We start from the raw sequence: 23198 nt of genomic DNA on the forward strand, positions 1-23198 counted from the left end.
GGAAGCTGTATGCCGGCTCCCTCGGCCAATAAAGCGAGATGAGCGCCGCAACCCCAGAGTCAGCCACGACTGGACCTAATGGTCAGGGGTCCCTTTACCTTTACCTATGTGGAATTTTAAAACATTCCTGCCCACCCAGGTGTTAAATAACTGAAACAGCCTTTGAAACCCCCCCAGGCGTATTCTGCACCTGGCTATCGGCCACTTGTGACCAAGCGAAGATGCCCGGGCGCCAGGATTGGGCCTGACGTCTCCATCACCTGAAGGTGCACGCCTGGGGGTCCTCGGATCTTGACTGTTTTCACACACTAGCAACACAACCTGTAGAATCATATCCATTATATTTTATCTACACAATCAGAGTGAATTTCAGGAACCAAAAAGTCTTATTGAAAAAAAATACGACTTTCAAGCCTTCTGGCCACCAAAATGGCAACTAGGCATTCTGTTTTGGTGACCGTTAAGCCTGGTTTAATTAGCCATTTGGCACCTAACTTACATATCAGAGTTTCTAACACTGAGCTGAACCTAGACCTTACTTAGCTGGGAGGATGTTTTTAAATGTTTGTGTTGTTTTGCCGTTTTTATTGTTTGTTGCCCTAGAGTTCTTTGGGAAGGAAGGGAGGGATTGTTAATTTGAAAAATAATATAGAGGTGTCCTACATTGTGGCTATTGGAATATATAGGGAGACACCTCCTTCTCCTTTCCTGCGCCATACACTATACCTTGAAAGCAAATTCAAAGAAAATCCTTTCCCTCAAAGAATTCTGGGCACTGTAGTTTTTCCCCTTGCAGAGTTACGATTCCCCTCGGCCTTTAACAACCTGCAGTGCCCAGAATCCTTTGAAGGGGCAAATTGTCCTTCACACGTGCTTTAAAGTTATAGTGTGTACACAGAGGACTTCCGGGTTGGCGCCATCGCCGAATGGCGGACTCCCTCCGAGCTCCGGAGGGAGCCTGCTCGGCAGGGGTTGGGTCTTCCCACTTCGGCGACGCGGGGACCCTCAAAAACCATGGGCGCTGAAACCCATGGACATGGTGACTCGGCTGGCACCTTTTAAGCCCCCCCTCGACCCGCGAAGGAGCCTTTTTAAAGGCTACGGAACGGGTGACGGGGGGGGTGGTGCTTTGAGTACTCCGCTTCCCCTGCCGAGCGAAGCCGCATGCCATTCGACGGAGAGCGCTGACTTCTTCCATTGGAAATTCGGACTCAAAGTATAACTCGTGAGTAATTGGAACTTGGATTAAAAAGGACAAAATTTATAAAAAATTTGGAACAAGCGGGGAGGGCGTAAAAAGGAAGTCAGCCCCCCCCCCCCTGTTGTAGAGGAGTTAAAGCAAAGGACTTAATATCTAAGATCGAGTGCAACCCTATTTTGAAAAAGTTATCAAATTTCGCGACGGAAAATTATAAGACTGAGCTGGAGGAGAATAGTGGAAGTGAATTAAAAAGCAACCCCCCCACGGAACCTGGGAGCGTTTTAGCTAGAGCGCCCGGAGAAGACAAGGAGAGGTTTTGACAGCTGTCAAAGAGCTGTCAAAGCAGAAGAACAAAAAAGAACTTTGTTGCAAGGACTTTACCGGTTACATTTGTTATAATTTGGATTTAGAATGTTTAAAACAAGGAATACTAAGTTACTATGACTGCTGGTTGTGATTTGGAAGGGAACTGAGTTATTGTAAGTCACCTAGAGGAGCTGAGGGATATTACAAGTTGTCAGCACTGAATTTGAACAGAACTCTTTATCTCCTGGGAAACTGCAGAAATGGAACATTATTTTGGCTACAGAGGCTTACACATGTAAAGTAGACAATGGACTTATCTACCGAAGAATGGAAGGGATTTGGCATCATGTTTGGTTCCTGAATAACAGAGCCTTTGCAGAGGAATATAGAGACTTTTTGAATTGGAACATCTGTGCAGGAAAATAGGAAAAGAAAAGGAGGGGAAAAAGAGGAGACAGATCAACAAGAACAACAAGAACAATCGACAACTGGATAAAGCTGGAAGCGGGAACATTTGGAACATCCAGAAAAAGTATAAAGAAGTAAAACTGGAGTTTTCACTCCCAAGTATAAAAAAGTCTGGATGGAAAAAATGGGCCCTTTTGAGATAGACTCCTTCCAAGATTGGATATACAAAATTAAAAATGACTGGTAAAGGACTATGGCTTAAAAAATAAATAAATGTGGGAGCCACTGGAAGACATCAGATTCGAGAAATATTGGGGACGCAACCGGGGAAAGGGGGAGGGAAATTTGGAATCCAAAGGGTGTAAAACTACATTTTATTTTATTATATTTTAATCTATTATGTATATTAAAGGGGAGAACGCGTGGAAGGGATTAAGTCGATTTTAGGAGGTGGGCTAATATTTTTAAATTGGGATAATGACACTAAGTTTAAAATTTGGGATAAGAAATTGCTGAACTTATTTGTAAGAATTGGAATGCAAGAGGGGGAGGGGAGGGGAAGTCCTGGAAAGATGATATGGAAAATAAGACTTTAAATTGGGATGTTTTGTTTTTGATATTGTTATAATTGGAAATGCCTAATAAATATTATTAAAAAAAAATTAAAAAAAATAAAGTTATAGTGTGTACACAACCGCAGAGCAGCACACCTTACATGAAGCAGGCGCTTCAGGAGATAAAGTGTGTGTGCTTTGCAGAAAACAAGCCTTAGATACACAGAAGGCAAAAATCTTCTCCAAAAGCTTCTCATTCCACTGGCGGTGGGCAGTCACTAGTTCCACTGCTTTGGGTTAGTGCTTGGCTGAGTCTGTCCGTGCTGCAATCTTTTTACAAAAGGGCCCTTTTCTAATGGGAGAAAGACGAACGACAGCCACTTTGCGTGCTAAGGGTTATTAATAAATGGAACTGGGGGGGAAATAGTGTTTAAAAAGGGTTTCTGAAGCAATGGGCTTTTCATTGGTTAGCTTTCATAGCCTCAAATGTATGTTTCTGAAAAGTGGAATGAGGGGATACGACTTGTTCTCTGTTGGCATAAGCAGATGCTCATCATCTCTCTCTCTTTTTTTTCTCCTTTCTTAGTCCCTGTTGCTCTTGGCTCTCGTTGGAGCTGTTTTTCTGGGACTCAACCTGGTATTCCTTGGTATTTATCTGATCTGTCTGTGCTGCTGCAAGAGGGAGGAGGAGTCGGAGACGAAGAGGCCCAATTTGTGCTGCATCACCTGGACTGCTGTGGTCGCCGGCCTCATCTGTTGGTGAGTTCATTTGGAGCCTAGAGAGCAGAAGGCCCATGGGTGATGGAGCGGGTGGGTGGTGTCTGAAATCCTTGGGTTCACTGGTAGCGTTTCCACCTTTGTACAGACAAAAAATATAATGTGGGGCCTCTCCCTGCCCCCCAATCTGGTACTGCAGTGACTTCAAAGTAACCCATTGCAATCTATTGCAGCCTAATAAGACGGCTCCTCTGGAATTTGTCACACACGCACGTGCCCACGAATGTGTAAATCTGTCTGTGCTTGGCTACCCAGAGCTTAAATATATGACCTTTTACACAAGCGAGGAGCCACCACAGAAAAGGCCCCGTTCTCACGTTGCCACCCTTTGGATATCTCGTGGAGGAGGCACCTGAAGAAGGGCCTCAAATCATGACCGCAGGGTCCAGGTTGGTTGACATGGAGAGAGGACGTCCTCTAGGCATTGTGGTCCCGAGCCATTCAAGGCTTTATAGGTAAACACCAGCTCTTTGAATTGGGCCCGGAACTTACTTGGCCACCAGGATCGGTGTACAGTGGTACCTCTGGTTAAGAACTTAATTCGTTCTGGAGGTCCGTTCTTAACCTGAAACTGCCACCGTGCTGCCGGTGTGCAATTTCTGTTCTCATCCTGAGGTAAAGTTCTTAACCCGAGGTACTACTTCCAGATTAGTGGAGTCGGTAACCTGAGGTGTTTGTAACCTGAGGTACCACTGTAATACGCTCAGAGGTCAAGTTCCACCTTGGAAAACTGCCTGTAGGCCATAATGCATGGCGCACGCCTCTGTTTTGTCGCATGCACACATGGCAGCTCGCACTCAGTTTGTCCTGTTGTATTTCTCTCACCCTTAAAGAAACAAAGGGTCCACAAGGGAAAGGGAGACAGTTCAGCTACTGTTTTGCTAAAGGGCATGGTTTGACAGCTTCCTATTCCTTGAGCCAAAGACTCATGTTTCATCTTCCACCACCAGTCCCCTAGTTTGGACATTGCAATTCAATGCTCTTGAAGGCCCTTCCCTGTCTTGCTCAAGAGGAGCGAGCATGCTGTGCGCATTTGCAGATGCTCCTGGTGCCTCACTTTAATCGCTGTTTCCTCGAGAGGGCTTCTTTGCTCCAGTATTCATTCCTCTTTTGGCTAATCCCAAGAGGAGAAGGGAGATGGGGGTGTGGAGGAGTCCTTTAGCTTTTAATCCCACCCCTAAGCAGATGGCACAGCTGGCTGTCCGGGGTCACGTGAGGCTTGAGGTTAATTGTGTATGGAGTCTGACTCAAATCAAAGGAGGGAGAGCAGGGTTGGTGGTCCCTGGAAAGGGAAAGCCCTAGGTTCTTGTCTATTGCTTTCTCTCCATCGCCTGTACCTCTCCAGGATGAAGAATACTTTTCATCTAGAGCAGTGGTTCTCAACCTGTGGGTCCCCACATCTTGTTGGACTACAACTCCCATCATCCCTGAGCTCTGGTCTTTCTAGCTAGGGGTGATGGGAGTTATAGTTCAACAACATCTGGGGACCCACAGGTTGAGAAAGGAAGAGGCTTCCTGAATGTCTAGGGTGTTATTTCATCGCTCAGTTGGTTGAGCAAGTCCAGAGGTAGATACTGCATGTGGCAAGGAATTGTAACATCATCTTTTCATAGAAGAACAGAGGCCACTGGTGGACTATCTATCAAATTATAATTCTTGTATGAAATCACGTGCTGAATTTGATATAGGGGGAAGAATGTAGAGAATGGATTTGGGGGGCTTAGAAAATAAGTGTAGATGTGTTTTAAAGCAGCTATTAAGGGGGAATTAAAAAACAATCAGGGAAGGAGGGATGGGGAGTCAAGAAAGGGGGGAACCCTAATAAATACAATTGGAGTAATGTAATAATTTGGAAGATTTAATAAAAACCATTATAAAAAGAAATCGTCATTTCACCCTAAGTTAAAGCAACTGATAATAAGCCCAGCCCACTTCTCACCCCACCTGACCCCAATGATATATGCAAGTGATGTTAGCACAGGTCATAGCTACATCACAGAATTGCAAAGGTATATAGTCCAGGGGTAGGAACCTGCAACCCTGCGATGTCATAGATCCTGTCAGACTACAGCTCCCGTCTTCCCTGACATTTGGCCATGCTAGCTGGGGCTGATGGGAGTTGGGAGTCCCTCAACGTGTAGAGCGCCACAGGTTCTCCATCCTGCATCAAGTCTACCCACTGCAGAACCTTCCCAAAAAATCTAATGGTTGAACATGTATACAATATAAGGCATCATCCAAGGAGTTATGCAGCTGGTAGTGCCGCTGCTGCAAGTTGTTGGAGGCCGTTGCGCTTCACTAGTGTTGCATGTTGCATGCAATCATTGGCAGGATCATTGTTGGTTGTTCCCTGAATTGATGGAGCTCATTGGATGCAACAAGAAACTGAGCCTTTAGTGCAGTGGTTCTCAAAGGGTGCGGCAGGAGAGGATAGCAAGTGTGGCAGGAGGACCCAGGGACAATCAAAGAAATATTTAAACATTTAAATATTATTTATAATTTAAACGTAAGTATTTATAATTATTTATAATTTAAACATTAAATATTTAAACATTTCAGTGTAGCGTTGTATAGTACAGTATCAAAATAAAATAAACAATAATTTGCAGAATATGGGTAGATACCTTTTTCAAAATCCAGCTCTGCCATGAGTTGTTTCTTTGTATTTCTTACCAATAAAAAAATTGGTGCGACCCGAGCAATTTTTTATTCTGAAAAGTGTGGACCAGAGGGGAAAAAACCCTGCTTTGGTGTCACCAGCCCAATACTCTGCCAAATACTCTGTGGAATACTCTGCCAAAAAAGATCAATCAGTTGCTTTCTGTTTCAACTATTAAACGCCTGCTTGATTCCCCCCCCCGCCCCGCCTTTCTGTCAGGCTTATTCAGCCAATAAATAATGCATCTTTCCATTAATAGTTTGCTGTTTTCTGTTTTTAACTTTTTGTTTGTGTGGTGGGTTTTTTTTTAATTGGATGGTTTCATATATAATTGTTGTAAACGCTCTGGAATTTTTATGAATGTAAAATATGTAAATATGTATGTAATATTTTTTTGGGGGGGGGTAAATATGTAAAATAGAAAGACAAGGAGTGCTTTGACTTGATCAAGCCATACCAGCATCTCTTGTGGCGTGTGTGTACACACACACAGCACAGCACAGCACAGCACAGTTGCCAGTTAATTTAGCTTTGGGGCGGGGGATTGTATCTTGGTAAAATAATCAGGGCAAGTGAAACTCATCAATTTCCCCTGAGAAGGGGGAAATGTTTAGTTGCTGAGATGCCGCCTTGCCTTCAAAGGGGCCCCCTTTCTCTCTGCTCCCCCAATTTAGGGCTGGTGTGCCCACCTGCCTTCCTAATGGCAGCTGCAATTTGTTGTGCCCGTGTGCTGGCTGCTCCCTTCCCACAGTTACACAAGTTACCCGACTGCACCACCTACAGAAAATGAACTCTCTTGCTCACAATTGCCAAGCCACCCCTTTGTGGAAACGGAATGCAGAATTTCACTACTAGAGAGCCTGGCAATGCGTACATGTGAGTTAAGTGCCACAGACAAAAGGGAAAAATATTTGTACCACAAGTGGAGCAGTTTGTGAGCGCATGTTCTCATTTTGCTTCCTGTTCGTCTTTTTCTTCAGTGGGGAAGCTGCAGCTGTGAGGCGAGGAGAGCCGTCCATTTTGGGCACTGACTCTTTTGCATCGCCATTGCGCAAATTGCTCGGCTTGGATAGTGGGGTTCATATGTAGGTCGGGAGATGGTTGGGATGGGAATCCTGGGTGTACTGGAGAAAACAAAGCCTCTTCCCCCATTTTTTTACACTCTTAGCCCTGGCCTCTGCCTGAGACACGTGGTTTCATCCCAGGTGGCAGATCTGCGCTCAATTCACCTTGCCTCTTATGCAAGGCAGAGTGATCAGATGAATTCGGTTGCCTGAGGCTTTCACAATTGGGTTACTTCTGGCTGTAAGGATGAAGTTGGGAGTGGGGGTTGCCCATCTTCAGGCCCCGATCTTCCTTCTACTTTCTCAGACGTTATAAATAGTAGAACTAGGCACATGGTTTCGACATCTGGCCACCCATAGCTGCAAACACAGAGGAAATAACACCGCTGTACAGTGGTACCTCGGGTTAAGAACTTAATTTGTTCTGGAGGTCCATTCTTAACCTGAAACTGTTCTTAACTTGAGGTACCACTTTAGCTAATGGGGCCTCCCGCTGCCGCCGCACCGTCGAAGCACGATTTCTGTTCTCATCCTGAAGCAAAGTTCATAACCCGAGGTACTATTTCTGGGTTATCGGAGTCTGTAACCTGAAGCATCTGTAACCCGCGGTACCACTGTATTATCAGCTTGGTATGTCTCCCCCAATTCGTACATCTGCTGAGGGACGCGGGTGGCGCTGTAGTCTAAACCAGCAAGCCTCTTGGGCTTGCCGATCAAAAGGTCGGCGGTTCAAATCCCTGCGACGGGGTGAGCCCCTGTTGCTCTGACCCAGCTCGTGCCAACCTAGCTTTTCGAAAGCACGCCAGTGCGAGTAGATGAATAGGTACCACTGCAGCAGGAATCGTTTCTGTGTGCTCTGGTTTCCGTCACGGCGTCCCGTTGCGCCAGAAGCGGTTTAGTCATGCTGGCCACATGACCCGGAAAAGCTGTCTGTGGACAAATGCCATCTCCCTCGGCCTGAAAACGATAAGAGCACCACACCCCATAGTCGCCTTTGACTGGACTTAACTGTCCAGGGGTCCTTTTACCTTTTACCTACATCTGCTGGGAGGTTTTCATTGCACTCTTTTGGCTTCAGCCATTTACTGCGCAAACCCTTCTCAATCAGCTCATTCAATTCTACGTTCCAGGGACTTCCAAAGGGCTTTAGTGCTTAATAGTTTGAGGGTGATCTTTTATTCGCTGAATGGAAGTATCTGTATCTGGGAGTAAACATGCTGATTAAACCGGCGTGCTGTTCCCATGACTTGCCTTCTTCCCTAACCCAAACACATGATTCCCCACCCCCCCACCCCACCCCTGGGGCTTTAGGCTTGTTGAAATTCTGGCTATATTGTCTCCTATCCATAAGCTTTGGATGAGTGAGATGAGGGGTAGGCAGAGTAATAAATATCCTAAGTGCTTTTCAGGTCCCCAGGGCGCTTTGATTGCGAGTGCAACAATATAGAGCAGCTCTTGCACTGACTGCTTGGGCATCTGGTTCTTCGAATCTTAAATGCGTAGCAAGAGCATCGATCAGAGCGAAGCTCCCCGCCTGTTACGCTACACCTAGCAGACTTCTATTTTCTGCTTGCTGTATGCTATAAAATGGATGATTTAGGGAAATCTGTGGGAATGGAGAATCCTGAGTTTCAGGTTCGTTCTTGCTCTTCAAACCTATTACTTTAGATCAGTCAAGCTTGCCTTTCCAGGCTGGAGCTCCTTCCTATATAAGCAGACCCTTTTCTGCTTACAATCATTTCATGCTGCATTCTCCCCTATCCCCCCACCCCAATAATCTTCTTTAGTACTAAAGGCATTGGTGAAGCCATTAAAAAAAAACACCCAGCTGCAGAAGAACAGGGGAAGTATGTAGTATATTCCTCTTCTGCCAGCGAAGCTTACAGGTTTCCTCAAATAGCCATCTGGTAGGGCTGAAGGGCTGACATTATAATCAGAAGGGCTCCCCACCCGCTTCTCTTTAAGGGAAAAGTACCGTATTTTTCGCCCTATAGGACGCACTTTTTCCCATCCAAAAATGAAGGGGAAATGTGTGTGCGTCCTATGGGGCAAATGCAGGCTTTCACTGAAGCCTGGAGAGCGAGAGGGGTCGGTGCGCACTGACCCCTCTCGCTCTCCAGGCTTCAGGAAGCTATCCGCAAGCCTTGGGAGCCCGGCGGGAGTTCTCGCCGAGCTCCCAAGGCTTGCGGACAGCAGCCTGCAGCCCGAAACCCGGAGAGCGCAGCGGGGCGCACCCCGGGCTTTGGGCAGCTCTCCGCAAGCCTTGGGAGCCCGGCACGACTTCCCGCCGGACTCCCAAGGCTTGCGGATAGCAGCCTGTTCTGGGGGCTGGAGTCGGGGGAAGCTCGGGCTTCCCCCGAGCTTTTTGCGCCATAGGGCGCAAAATAAGTGCGCCCTATGGGCCGGTGCGCCCTATAGGGCGAAAAATACGGTAACTATTTTATTACATTACAATTTGCAAGCGTGCACACTTCATATCTGATGGGAGTGTGGCAGCATCTCACTTCTCTCCCCCCACCCCCAGCAACCGTGCAAGAAGTAGCCTTTAGATGCAGAAACGGCAAAGAAAAACTGAATGGGAAGGCAAGCCTAATTGGGGGGTGGGATTTTTTTTTGCAAAACGCACCATTATTAAAAAGAGCAGAACCTCTCAAGGCTTCTGCTAAGCATTTGCAAACGGAGTCCTAAAAGTGACAGCAGAGAGACCCGCTTACACTGCCCAGTAGTTTGAACTTTTAGATCTATCGCAAGCGTTCCCAGCAATGTAAACGCTCACAACTCAAACCCAGGTATTCAGGTGTATTCAGGCTGGCTTTCAGTTGTGTGTGCGTGTAACCCTGAGGTTTACGCAATTTGAAGTGTAGCTAAAGCTGGATTGTAACTCACAGTAATGTGACATGTGCGAATAAGAGTTATATTAAAATAGGAGCTGTTAGTGCCTCTCCAGGTGGGAGAACCTATTTTTTCCCTTGGTTAAAAACGGTGCCTTGATAAGAACCATGCCATCCCTGACCACTGGAAACAGTTCCCCTGCGTCAGGAGCTCTGCTTAGATGCCATTACTTCTGAGATGCATCAACCACCTGAATTTGAGCTACAGGGAATTTCTATGCCGGTGGAGCACATTCTTATCCACTAAAGCAGTGTTTCCCAAACGTTTTTGGGCAACGGCACACCTGTTTACCGGAAAAAAATCTCGCGGCACACCACCATTAAAGCCCCGCCCCGTGACGTCAGCGCGCAGCGTCACGCCGGGAGGGACGCACAAAAGTGAAAGTTTTTTCCCTTCCCCTTGCCGGGGTGGGAGGAGGCAGCAGAGCGAGGGACTGAGGGACGGCGGCAGCTGAGGCGGCGGCGATAGCGGGCGGAGGAGGAGCCGTCGCCGGGAGTTGCTGCTGCTGCTGTTGCTGCTGCTGCCCGGACATGCCGGCCTCCTCCTCCTCCGCTGTCTCGCAAGCAACCCACCCTCCCCCCGCTTCCCCAGACCGTCTCCCCCCCCCACCGCCGTGTCCCCTACCTGTGCTGCAGCCCCACTAGCCCCAGCGTGATCACATGGGGCACGTCCAGCTCCGTGGGCCACAGGCCGGAGGCGATGCACCCGAACACGCCGCACTCCTCCCGAATCCCCAGCTCCTCGAATTCCATGGTGCCCGAGCGAACACGTGTTGTTGTCAGCGCAGCTGCTTCTGTTATTGCCGCTGCTGCCTCCTGCCGCCGCCGCCGCCTGGGTTTGAGGGGGGGGGCGGAGGAGGAGGAGAAGGAGGCGGCGGCCTCAGAGGCGCGAGTTCCTCTCCGCGCCCACCCCTTGCGCCCGCCTCATTTACATGCATACATTACGAAGGGGCGAAATTCCCCGCCTCGGGGCTGCTCCGCGTGGTGGAGTTGGTTTCCCCACCCCAGAGGAGCAGAGCAAGAGAGGTCGCCTTCGGGGCGGGGGGGGCTACTTTGTATCTGCCTTTGGACACAAGTTAGCTCCCGCTCGCTCTTTCTCTCTCCCCACAAGTTAACTTTGTTTCCCTCTCTCTTTCTCTCTGCGCGCGCGCGCTTCTGAGAGCGAGTTTTGCCCAGTGGCTCCGAGAGTGTAAACGGCTGGCTGAAGTGCTGAGGAGACCGCGAAGGGCGGAGGGAGCTGGGCTTCGCGCGCGACGGAAGGGGTTATTCCCCCCCCCCCCTTATGGAAACGGGGTTTGAGGGAATAAGGGGTAGGGAGGAGACTTCGGTTTTTGCGCGACTGAGCAGGGGAAGGGGGCGTCGGCGGGCGCTCGCCTCAGATTGGAGAAACGCTACCAAAGGGTTGTGAGCGGGGGGGTGTGTTAAAAACATCCCTCCCTCCGTGGGTGGAGGAAAGGGGGCTGGGAGGCAGGATGTGGCCCCGGCGGAGAGTTTTAGGTGGCCCAACCCCTTCCCTTTCCCAATGAGGTGGAAGCATTGGCGGGTTTCTGCAACCGCGCCCCGCCCCCTTCCGCCGTCCGTGCCCCCCCCCCTCCCTTCGTACGCAGCCCCAAAAGTGCCTCCGGACTCCGAACGCGCTTCTTTTTCGGGTCGCTTCCCTCTCGCGCGCTGCTCACTTGGTTTTGTTCTCTCCTAGGCGCCCGACTCGCCCGCCTCCCTCCCACGGCACACCAGCCGGTGTCTCACGGCACACTAGTGTGCCGCGGAACACCGGTTGGGAAACACTGCACTAAAGCACGAGTTTTCATGGTGCAGTTGAGCTGCAGCCTCCCCATGGAAGCAGCATCAGCACGCTTCCATACGGGGGCCATAATTTCGGAGCTAACCTTCAACGTTCAGTGAACAGCGGAAGCAGCGGAGAGAAACGTAGCCATAGCCGAGCATCGCTTTTGTTGTTATTTACAGCCAGAGATATGCTGTAGCCAAACAGCAGGGGCCCATTTGAAATAGGGAGCTCATTCAAAGGCTAATAGGGGAGAACTGGCCAGGATGAATCATTTTTATTGCCAATGCAGCAAGGAGAGGCGTGAGTCGGAGTCAACCAGCCTTCCTTATTGGCTGCTTCTGCTGAGCAGTTAGGAATGGGTACATTTCACGAACCTACATTTCCAGTGCCCATCTCAGGAATTCTAAAAACCTGATTGTAAAACTAGAGTGTGTTAGCTGTTCTGAAATGAATGTGAATTGTGGTATTCTGCATGTGTCGGTGTTAAATTTATATACAGTGGTACCTCAGGTTAAGAACTTAATTCGTTCTGGAGGTCCGTTCTTAACCTGAAACTGTTCATAACTTGAGGTACCGCTTTAACTAATGGGGTCTCCTGCTGCCACTGCACCACCACTGTACGATTTCTGTTCTCATCCTGAAGATAAGTTCTTAACCCGAGGTACTATTTCTGGGTTAGCGGAGTCTGTAACCTGAAGCATCTGTAACCTGAAGTGTCTGTAACCCGAGGTAGCATTGTACTACCCTTCTGCATGTGTTTGGTGTGTTGTTGTTGTTTATTAAATTCATATACAGTGGTACCTCGGGTTGAGTACTTAATTCGTTCTGGAGGTCCGTTCTTAACCTGAAACTGTTCTTAACCTGAAGCACCACTTTAGCTAATGGGGCCTCCTACTGCTGCTGCTACCGCGCCGCCGGAGCACGATTTCTGTTCTCATCCTGAAGCAAAGTTCTTAAGCCGAGGTACTATTTTTGCGTTAGCGGAGTCTGTAACCTGAAGCGTCTGTAACCAGAAGCGTATGTAACCCGAGGTACCACTGTACTGCCTTTCATCAAGGTGGTTCACAGAATAAAATACAAGTAAATAACTAACCAAAACAACAAAACAGTAATGCCCCTGGGGCCCTTCCCATAGATATAATGTGATTTATCTGGAAGAAGGGGGTTTGCCAAAGGCATCTTTTTTCCTCACACTCATCTCCCTTCCGTAAACCAAAGAGCACCAATTTACTGTCCTGATCTCTGACTCCGGGTCCTTGGCATTTACCCTGGCATAGAGGAATTGTTTCTGGCTGGATTTTTCCAGAGACCCTAGAATTCTTTCTTGAAGGTTAAACCAAGGAGCGGCTGTAATCCAGAGGAACATTTCTTTCAACAGATTCTGATAATCTGCTTAGGGGCGGGGGCGAGGTTGGAGGGGTTCCCCCCCCCCCCCCGCCACCGCCACTGCTGCCTTTTGGCCTAAATCTCTTGGGTGTTTGGGAGAGAACTCGCTTACAGCTCAGTGTGTCGCAGGCTTGTAGCATCCTCTTTAAGCCCCAGAGTTGGAGGGAGTGAATCTGGTTGGCAATGCTCTGTTGTCAATTGGCAGAGGACCACTAATGTCTTAAAAGGCCAAGAGAGGAGACAGTTTCTATTGGCACCTTCGCAGCACTTCTGTTCTCCTCTCCCTCCAGAACTGGCGCATTTCCCCCCCCCCCCCCCCCCCGCTAAATCATGGTCATCCTCTGGCCTCTCTCTGACCCCAGTCCTGCTTATCTAATGTAAATTGTAAGCTCTCTCCGAAAAGAAGCTGTTTTAGCTGCAAACTGGCAAGGTTCTTACATTATTACAAATGTGAAACAATCATTTCCTATTTGGCTGCTTTGTTGTTGTTGTTTAGTCGTTTAGTCGTGTCTGACTCTTCGTGACCCCATGGACCAGAGCACGCCAGGCACCTCTGTCCTCCACTACTTCCCGCAGTTTGGTCAGACTCATGCTGGTAACCTCGAAAACACTATCCAACCATCTCGTCCTCTGTCGCCCCCTTCTCCTTGTGCCCTCCCTCTTTCCCAGCATCAGTGTCTTCTCCAGGGAGTCTTCTCTTCTCATGAGGTGGCCAAAGTACTGGAGCCTCAGCTTCACGATCTGTCCTTCCAGTGAGCACTCAGTGCTGATTTCCTTCAGAATGAATAGGTTTGATCTTCTTGCAGTCCATGGGACTCTCAAGAGTCTCCTCCAGCACCATAATTCAAAAGCATCAATTCTTCGGCGATCAGCCTTCTTGATGGTCCAGCTCTCACTTCCATACATCACTACTGGGAAAACCATGGCTTTAACTATTTGGCTGCTACCGGCGGCTTAAAAACATCTCTCTGTTTGGGTTAAACACTGTGGGTTGTAACAAGACACCTGAAATATGTGAGCAAGTTCTCTCTGGCTTTCTTCCATTTCCAGTATTGACTGTCTTGCAGCAATTGGTCTTTTGTGCCGATACATAAAGCACACTTCATAGTGGGGCTCATCCAAACATCCTACGATCCTGCCGGCAGAACGTTTGGTTGTTTCTGGGGCAAGTTGAGCGAAAAGGGCTTGGCTTAGCTCAGCATTTATTTAAAAAATGGAACCTCAAGACCACCCAGCCACCTCCTCAAATTGTACGCAGGAACCTGTTATGGGGGGGGGGGGTCTGCTCCTTTTCCCTTATAGGGTATCCAAGAGCCCATATAGAATCCTTAAGTGGGTCCCCTGTCGGAAGGAGAAAATAACAGAGGCCAGCCAGAGAATATTGAGAAGCAAAGCAGCTAATAAGCATGATCTTTATTAACCTGTTGCAACAGGGTCCCCCATTCCCCCCATGCAGAGAGGGAGGAGAGGAACCCAGAACAATGGTGTGCAAGCTCTTCCATAGACTTTTGAAATTGCCTACCCTGTAGCTCAAGGTAAAGGTAAAGGACCCCTGACAGTTAAGTCCAGTCACGAACGACTCTGGTTGCGGCGCTCATCTCGCTTTGCTGGCCAAGGGAGCCGGCGTTTGTTTGCAGACAGTTTTTCTGGGTCATGTGGCCAGCATGACTAAGCCGCTTCTGGCGAAACCAGAGCAGCGCACGAAAACACCGTTTAGCTTCCCGCCGGAGCGGTACCTATTTATCTACTTGTACATCATACATACATCACAGAAAGAGGTGGTCCCCAGCAGACCGCCACAGGGGCAGTCTACCACAGAAATACATCACAGGGGCGAGGTCTACAACAGAAAACCTGTCTGTCAGGATACCTGATAATGATCGATCATTGGCAGCCTGGCCAATCTTTTGTGATTGTAAATACTTAGTTCCTGAATCCAGGTCATAGGCTCACCCTTAAGACAGGATTTGTGAGCAAAGAGACAATGGGGAGAATATTTGAGGTTGCTGGAAGAGTCAAAATGGCTTTAGGCTTTAGGTTTATATACTTATGTGTGTGTTTGTCTTATATATTTATGAATGTTTATTTTATATATATACACGAGACCTTAGGATTTCTATAACAAACCTACTCCAGCTGTTTCCTAGTTCTTACAAATGACACCCATGATACAGTTGCAGAGTGCTGAGTTTGGAGGGGTTTCTGCATTTCATCTTTGGGCAGATTGACTATCCTGGTGAATATCTTAAAAAGCCCCTTTAAGTCGGGGGGGGGGGGGACTTTCACTCCCTCCCTTCCACTGCTCTCAGTCTAGGTAGGCCATTTCCCTTGACTCCTAGATGATAAGGCTTTCCAGGGGTGCAAAGCAAATAATTGCAAGGGGAATCAAAGAGAACATTTATCTTGCCTGCTTCCCGGACTGCTTTACGATACGATACAATAATCTTTATTGTCATTGTCCCATACAGAACAACGAAATTGAAAAAATCTACACCAGACATTCAAAAACCCACAAGCCTGCTATCCCAGCCTGGTCAGCCCCTAAAAGCTCTGATACCCCATAAGTGAATACAATATACAGTTGTACCTCAGGTTAAGTACTTAATTCGTTCTGGAGGTCCGTTCTTAACCTGAAACTGTTCTTAACCTGAAGCACCACTTTAGCTAATGGGGCCTCCCGCGCCACCGCAGCGCGATTTCTGTTCTCATCCTGAAGCAAAGTTCTTAACCCGAGGTACTATTTCTGGGTTAGTGGAGTCTGTAACCTGAAGCGTATGTAACCTGAAGCGTATGTAACCCCAGGTACCACTGTACTCACATAAAGACTACCTTACACTGCATTTAAAACCAAAATCGCATTTGGATAGAAACTGTTTCTCAGGCGGCTAGTCCTAGTCTTTGTAACCCTGTACCTTCTTCCAGAAGGCAGAAGCTGAGAGAGATCATTTTCCGGGTGCGCACTATCCTGCACTATCTCTACAGCTTTCTTATGGCACCTGGAAACATAAAAAAATTAAAAGAGGATTAGACAACTTCACGGAGGAGAGGACTATAGAGGACTGCCACTCTACCTCCACAGTTGGAGACAGTAATGGTTCTGAATATGCATTGCTGGAAACCACAGCAGGGGAGGGTTCTTTTTTGCTCAAATCCTGTTTGTGGATTTCCCACAGGGATCTGGCTGGCCACTGTGAGAACAGAATGCTGGACTAGATGAGCCATTGGTATGATCCAGCAGACTCTTATATTCTTGTGTCTCTCCCCAGATACCAGTGTAGTTTGATTTCTGTGTCACTACACACACACACACACACACACACACACACACACACACACACACACCATGACTCAAGTTGATCTGGGCGCCTGAGGGGGAACTTTCCTTTGAGTCTGGCAGAAATGCACCCCAAACTCCAACATACAACTTTTATGAAGTTGATTCAGAAAAAAAGGACCGGAGGACAAAGCTAAAAGCAGAATGGTGCTTCTAAAAGAAAGAAAATGTTTCAGTTCAAGCCTGTTCTATCGCAGCTGCTTACAAACATGCACCTGGTCTCCTCATGTGTAATGCAGCAATGTTGATAGTCCAGCTAAGTGGCTTAGAGGGACAAAGGACTGTTTGGCAAGGGCCATATTTTCAGTTTCATGATTGACAGGTGGCTCTGTCAGAGAAAGTGCTTTTCACACCTTTTGGAAATCGGAAGATGGGCTATCCTCCATCTCCCTGCCAGACCAAACCAATTATGTGCTTTGTATATTCAAGGGGAGGTGTAACTTCTCTGTTTGTGGGGAATTGAGAAGGGTATCTTAAAGTGACGGGTTGGCCTCAATGAGGCCTTTGTTTCAGCCCTTACCTTAAATAACACTGATTTTTATTCTCTCCTCTTCTAACCCATATTTCTGTGTTTCTTTCATTCCCAGTGCTGCTGTTGGCATTGGTTTCTATGGCAACAGCGAAACCAACGATGGGGTTTATCAACTGATCTACGCCCTAAATAATGCTAATCGCACTCTTTCGGAGATTGATTCGCTGGTAAGGAATCTGATGGGTTGAGCCGATATTATTATTCTTCCCCCCCCCCACCCCCCCTTTTCATCTAATGCAAGCGCTCTGGTCCTGACGAATTATCTGGAATGCCTGAGATTGAGAGCAGCTGTCTGAGAACAACAATGTCTCTTGCTAGGGAGAGCACAGAGGCTGGTGCAAACAAGCCAAACATTGTGTTAAAGCCTCCTTCATCTATCTCCGTTTTAATCCGGAGGAGAGCATGTGCTCTCTGCTGTCAGAATTCACAGCCTGACCCTACTTTCTGCGTTTCCCAGAGGCGAAAATGGAGACAATTTCTTTTCAGAAATTGGGACAGAGATGGGAAGCACAAAGCGGTTCTACTCCCCTCGGTCAGTGTTGGGTTCAACTCTCTGTAGTTGCAGATCGTAGCTTTTTCCTGATAACCTTTGGAAACCCAGTGCCTAGGAAAGGCAGAGCTTGAGATCAGGGAAGATTGTTGGACCCCAGAATCACAGAAGACTGGAGAGTCCAGTGCTGAAAGAGCCCAGAGCCAGTGTGGTGTAGTGGTTAAGAGCGGTGGACTCGTAATCTGGTGAACTGGGTTTGATTCCCCTCTCCTCCACATGCAGCTGCTGGGTGACATTGGACCAGTCACACTTCTCTGAAGTCTCTCAGCCCCACTCAGCTCACAGAGTGTTTGTTGTGGGGGAGGAAGGGAAAGGAGACTGTTAGCCGCTTTGAGACTCCTTCGGGTAGTGATAAAGCGGGATATCAAATCCAAACTCTTTCTCTTTCTTTCTTACTGAAAGCACCAACAGGGTTGGTGGGTGGGGGCTATAGTTCAAGCTGCTGGTGGTAGTAAATTAGAGTATTAAAGCCTGGTGCCTCCTTTGCAAAGCCCAGGAAGCTTCTGTCCTGCTTAGGGGGGCAGGCGTGATGCTCACAAGCATGGCGTCCCTCTCCCCTCCCAGTCGCCCTCGCAAACTGGCCCCTCTAGCCCTAACTGTTCCCCTGCTAAAAATGTTGCCACACGCCTCTGATTCTGGTCTGTTGAGAACACAGCTCTAGAGCAATTCAGATGGCACCGTGCCCAGGGGATATCACCTGGGAGTCTGTTGGGTCCATGCTTCTCATGACTTCTTCAGGAATTCCTGGCAGAAAGCCACAGCTGAAAAAAGGCAGCGGCAGTGCTTAAGACCTGAGATGGAAACTCCCAACTGCAAAACGACAACAACAAACTACTACCAAAAGGTGACCGGTTTGGAAATGAAACCTCTCTCTCCATCTAGGGGACTAATGGTACTCCTAGCATCTTGGTTTAATTTGTGTTTCTCCTGGGTTTACTTCACATATACACGCACTGGGTTTTCTGTTTCTGAGTGGTGGTGGTAATCCAAAAAACCTAGCGATATTTAAGTACTAGGCAGTGAACACAATGTATTCAAATGATGCCCTCAGTTTCAATATATATCCATGCCCTGTAGTTGGCTTGCTTTCACTGGTTCTTGGAGCGCCTGATCGTTTTAGTGTGCCAAGCTCCTGTTTATGCCTAATAATAATACCAATATGTACCAACCTTTCACCCTAATGACTCCAGGTGGGTTACTCACTTTTAAAATCTACTATGAAAATGTCAATTATGGATTTTCTGACTTCGCAGAATATTTTGAAGGGAGGAGGCTCTGCTGCGTAGAGCTTTGTCCTTGCTTTCTTGCTGCTTTGACTTCCATGTGGCCAGAAGGAGGCCTATAGATAGATTCCATAGCAGCTTTTGTATTGGAAAAGAGTTCCTTTTTGTGGGTGCCAGTGCAACACCAGTAAACAGGGATATTATTTGGAGCAGACTTTAGCCATCTTCGTTGCTCACATAATGGAGGCCATTCAAGTGGTTAAACTGGGATATAAACTGGGATAGCTCAGTCGCTGGAGCATAATCTCAGGGTTCCCACATTGGGTAAAAGATTCCTGAATTCCAGGGGGTTGGAGTAGATCAGGGGTAGGCAACCTAAGGCCCATGGGCCACAAGCAGACCACGGGGGTTGTTTAACCAGCCCACAAGCCGCCCCCTAACCGAGCCGCCACCTCTGCAAGTCCCCACACATTGCGCTAAACCGGCGCACTGCAACGTAGGGACTCGCTTCCGTTGTGCCTGAAATTGGGTCTGCGCATGCTCAGACGCTGAAAATGCGTTTGCACAAATGCAGACACCGGAAATCGCATCTGCACAGACGCAGACACCAGAAATTGCATCTGTGCACGCACACACACACACACACACACGATCCAGCCCATGGAGGGATCTCCACTGGAGTGAAGTAAACCTTGCCAGCCCCTGGACTAGATGACGCTCATGGTCGCTGCCAACTCTACATTATTAGGGTAGAGTTTTTTTGGTCTGTTCTTCTAGTGCATGCATATGTAATTTCACCAATCTGCTTTTGGGATTTGGGCTATAGAAACTGAGGTGGTGGTGATTATTCTGGTTTCAGCGGATCTTTTCCTTGAGTGTATTTGAAGAGATTTGGTCAAAGTCCTGTTTGTGCACGTGATGGAAGCCGAAGGAAACTCTTTGACTTTGAGCTGTTCTTGGCCGTCCCTTCTACCCATAGAAAATATGACTGGTTCAGAAAGAAACCAGCTTGCTGGTTCTGAATGGTCTGTCTGCTGTCTTTTGCCAGGTCTCAAACACCTCTGTGCAGATGAAGGTGGCTCTGGAGCAGCACCTGGCGCGGCTGAACGAGATCTTTGCCACCCGAGGCGACTACGTGCAGACGCTCAAGTTCCTGCAGCAGATGGCTGGCAATATTGTGCTGCAGCTCTCGGGGCTCCCTGTCTGGAACGATGTCACTGTAGACCTGTCTCAAGTCGCTGGTGAAGTTGGTTACGTGGAATATTACAGGTAAGTTGAGAGGGGATATTGCGGAGGGCGGGGTGCATGGCCCATTGGGAGACTTCATGGAGTTTGCTATGCAGCCTTGCATTTCCTGTCAAAAGCAGAGCATCTCAAAGACAAAGGTAAAGGTACCCCTGACCGTTAGGTCCAGTCGCGGACGACTCTGGGGTTGCAGCGCTCATGTCGCTCTTTAGGCCGAGGGAGCCGGCGTTTGTCTGCAGACAGCTTCTGGGTCATGTGGCCAGCATGACTAAGCCCCTTCTGGTGAAACCTTCTGGTGAAACCAGAGCAGACGGAAACGCTGTTTACCTTCCCGCCGGAGCGGTACCTATTTATCTACTTGCAGGAGCTGGGACCGAACAACAGGAGCTCACCCCGTCATGGGGATTTGAACTGCCGACCTTCTGATCGCCAAGCCCTAGGCTCAGTGGTTTAGACCACAGCACCACCTGCTTCCTGTAAGACAATGGAGGGGTGTTTAGTCTTAGACTTATGGAAACTGTTACATCATCACGGAGTTAGGAGGTGGGAATCCCCTTGTTCATCTCTCTCCTCCGCTTTGGAATCCCTCCCCTAGGATGACTAAGCCGCTTCAGGCGAACCAGAGCAGCGCATGGAAACGCCGTTTACCTTCCCGCCAGAGCGCTACCTATTTATCTACTTGCACTTTGACATGCTTTCGAACTGCTAGGTTGGCAGGAGCAGGGACTGAGCAACGGGAGCTCACCCCGTTATGGGGATTCAAACTGCCAACCTTCTGATCTGCAAGTCCTAGGCTCTGTGGTTTAACCCACAGCGCCACCCACGTCCAAAATCCCTGTATAGGACAACTGCATATTCCTGCATTGCAGGGGGTTGGACCAAATGATCCTCAGGGTCCCTTCCAGTTCTATGATTCTATGAATTGTTAGTGAGGGGAAGAGTCTGTTAAATGAGTGGTCTTCTGAGCCGGTCATGTGGTGCAGCAGCAGGTTGTGGCCGCCAAATCCAAAGTCTTTTGATTTGGGCTTGAATGACTGGCAGTCGCGCACCTTTGTTTATCTGAAAGGCTGTCAGAATGTCTAGAATGATGCTTGCTTAGTAAAAGACTGACGTAGCTAAAAGGGCTTGCTAATTAAAAGAGGCATGGCTTAATGTGAAGGGGAAATACGAGCAGGCTTTTTAAGCTTCCTGTAAACTACATTTGTATAAAAGGTTTACTAGATGGCTGGGCTGTTGGTAGATACGTCTAGACGGCTTTCTCTTCCGGGGATCTGTTTAGGCAGTCCTGATGTTAGCCCAGGTGCTTAGGGGAGCTTTAGTCTGCCCTGAGGTGCGCTACTACAGTGCTGCGCAGGTATCAGCAGAGAGCTGGCATGGGTTTGTGCAGTCCACATGAACAGTTTTCCATTCTCACGGGTCAGTTGTCCACATGCCATTCGGCTAGGAGTTCATCCAAGTGCACAGCAACCTTAAATATTGAACAAAATACTGTGGGAACCTTGTTGCCGCTCCTGTCGTTTGGCAATTGCAAACTGTTATGCTTATCGACGTGGTTGCTCGAGAGCGAACAGGCAAGATCTCCACTGGTCTTTTCAAAGGCTTGATTATTGGTGCAAAAACCATTTACAGTGCAGAACGCCTTGTCTTGGTCAGTCACTAGCAGAATTTGAGAGTGGGCGGTCCTTAAACTTTCCCCCAGCAGAGTAGTCACTTGACCCCCATCCGACGCCTCCCCTCTCTGCGCGAAAACCTACTGCGCAGGGAGGGCTTGGGTAAAGGGGGACCGCCTTCCCCCCCCACACACTTTGCTCATGCACCGTGTCTTGGCTCTTTCTTGCATCCTCCGAGCCCTGCATCTCTTCCCCACTAGAGGTGGGGCTTCCCTCCTCCGCTGAGGAAGTCCTGCTTCCCACGATCTTTGGAGGCTCCCTGTAATCCAGCTGCCCTTCCCCCTCTCGCCTCTGAGCTGATGGCAGTTCCCTGACACAAGCCTTCCTATTTTGTATGTTTAAAAGAAGAAGACAAATGTGCAGAGTATTCATGAACTGGGGAAAGCTCTCTTGCCTTAATAAACGCTGAAAGCAACCTTCCTAAGGAGAATGTCATTTCAAGAGCTCAGAAGTGGCAAGGCTGTCTTGACCATGTGTGCTATTTCTGCCTGCATAAAGGCTGATAAATGCAAGTACCATACATGTCACACGTGGCGGCAGAGGGAAGCGGTCATTTGGTAGTTCTGCAATGCTGGCAGATGACTTTCCAAACACAGGAAGCTGCTTTTTACCAGGTCAGAGTGTTTGTCTAGTACAGGGGTAGGCAACCTAAGGCCCAGGAGCCAGATGTGGCCCAGTCGCCTTCTAAATCCGGCCCTTGGGTGCTCTGGGAATCAGCATGCTTTTACATGAGTAGAATGTGCCCTTTTATTTAAAATGCATCTCTGGGTTATTTGTGGGGCATAGGAATTCATTCATACTTTTTTTCCAAAATGTCGTCTGGCCCACCACATAGTCTGAGGGATGGTGGACCGGCCCACAGCTGAAAAAGGTTGCTGACCCCTGGTCTAGCACACTCTTGTCTGCTGGCATCAGCTCTCTTATGGCAGGCGTAGAGAATTTCAGGACTCCTGCCCAGGTCACACACACCCTGCATTATCTCCTTCACATCTTCCTTGGGTGTTTTTGCCTGGCTGGAAAGTGTCCTTGAACCCCCATAATACTTTTTTGCTTGCCTGGATGGAAGAGAGCAGGCTCCTCCAAATAACTCCTTTATTCAGCGTTCGCTCTCAGTTTGTTTATGGGGAGAGCTATATGACTAGGAACGTTCATTCTGGTTTGCTTGCAGAGTGCTTGCGCTTCTCTTCCCGTTTAATCATTTGTTTTCCCCCACATTTCTCACTGTATCGCCCCGTCACTTTGCAAACCACAAACTCTGTTGCCTTTTAAAAAAATATAAAGTAGATTTGATGTGCTGGGGTGACAGTTCTCCAGTCCAATTTATCTGTGCAAACCTTACGTAAGCGCTTGAATGCCTCGCACAAATTGGTAGCAGTCTCTTGAGCACCCAGGAGGATGAATGAATGTGCGTAGAAATTAGCCCACTGCACAGAGGTAACATTTGCATTAATTGCCCTCCTCACCTTTGCCTCCAGCCCCTCCCACCACTGGCATGTGGCTGCCCAGAAGGATAGCTCAGTTCGCTAGAGCATGGAGCTGAAAACGCCAAGGTTGCAGGTTCGATCCCCTTATGGGGCAGTTGCTTATTCCTGCATTGCGTGGGCTTGAACCA

The 23198-nt window shown here is 48.3% G+C and overlaps 1 protein-coding gene across 2 annotated transcripts in view; it reads left to right on the forward strand.

The window, feature by feature from the left end:
- The window catches only part of TTYH2 (tweety family member 2), an 86333-nt gene that overhangs the window by 32004 nt on the left and 31131 nt on the right, over positions 1 to 23198 (forward strand). For both annotated transcript variants that reach the window (XM_028714054.2, XM_028714046.2), the window contains exons 2-4: positions 3056 to 3228; positions 16954 to 17065; positions 19720 to 19940. In XM_028714054.2, the coding sequence (XP_028569887.2) occupies positions 3056 to 3228; positions 16954 to 17065; positions 19720 to 19940 (506 nt within the window). The remainder of the gene's footprint in view (positions 1 to 3055; positions 3229 to 16953; positions 17066 to 19719; positions 19941 to 23198) is intronic.

Source organism: Podarcis muralis, chromosome 2, assembly GCF_964188315.1.
Source record: "Podarcis muralis chromosome 2, rPodMur119.hap1.1, whole genome shotgun sequence".
In the NCBI taxonomy this organism is placed as follows: Eukaryota; Metazoa; Chordata; class Lepidosauria; order Squamata; family Lacertidae; genus Podarcis; species Podarcis muralis.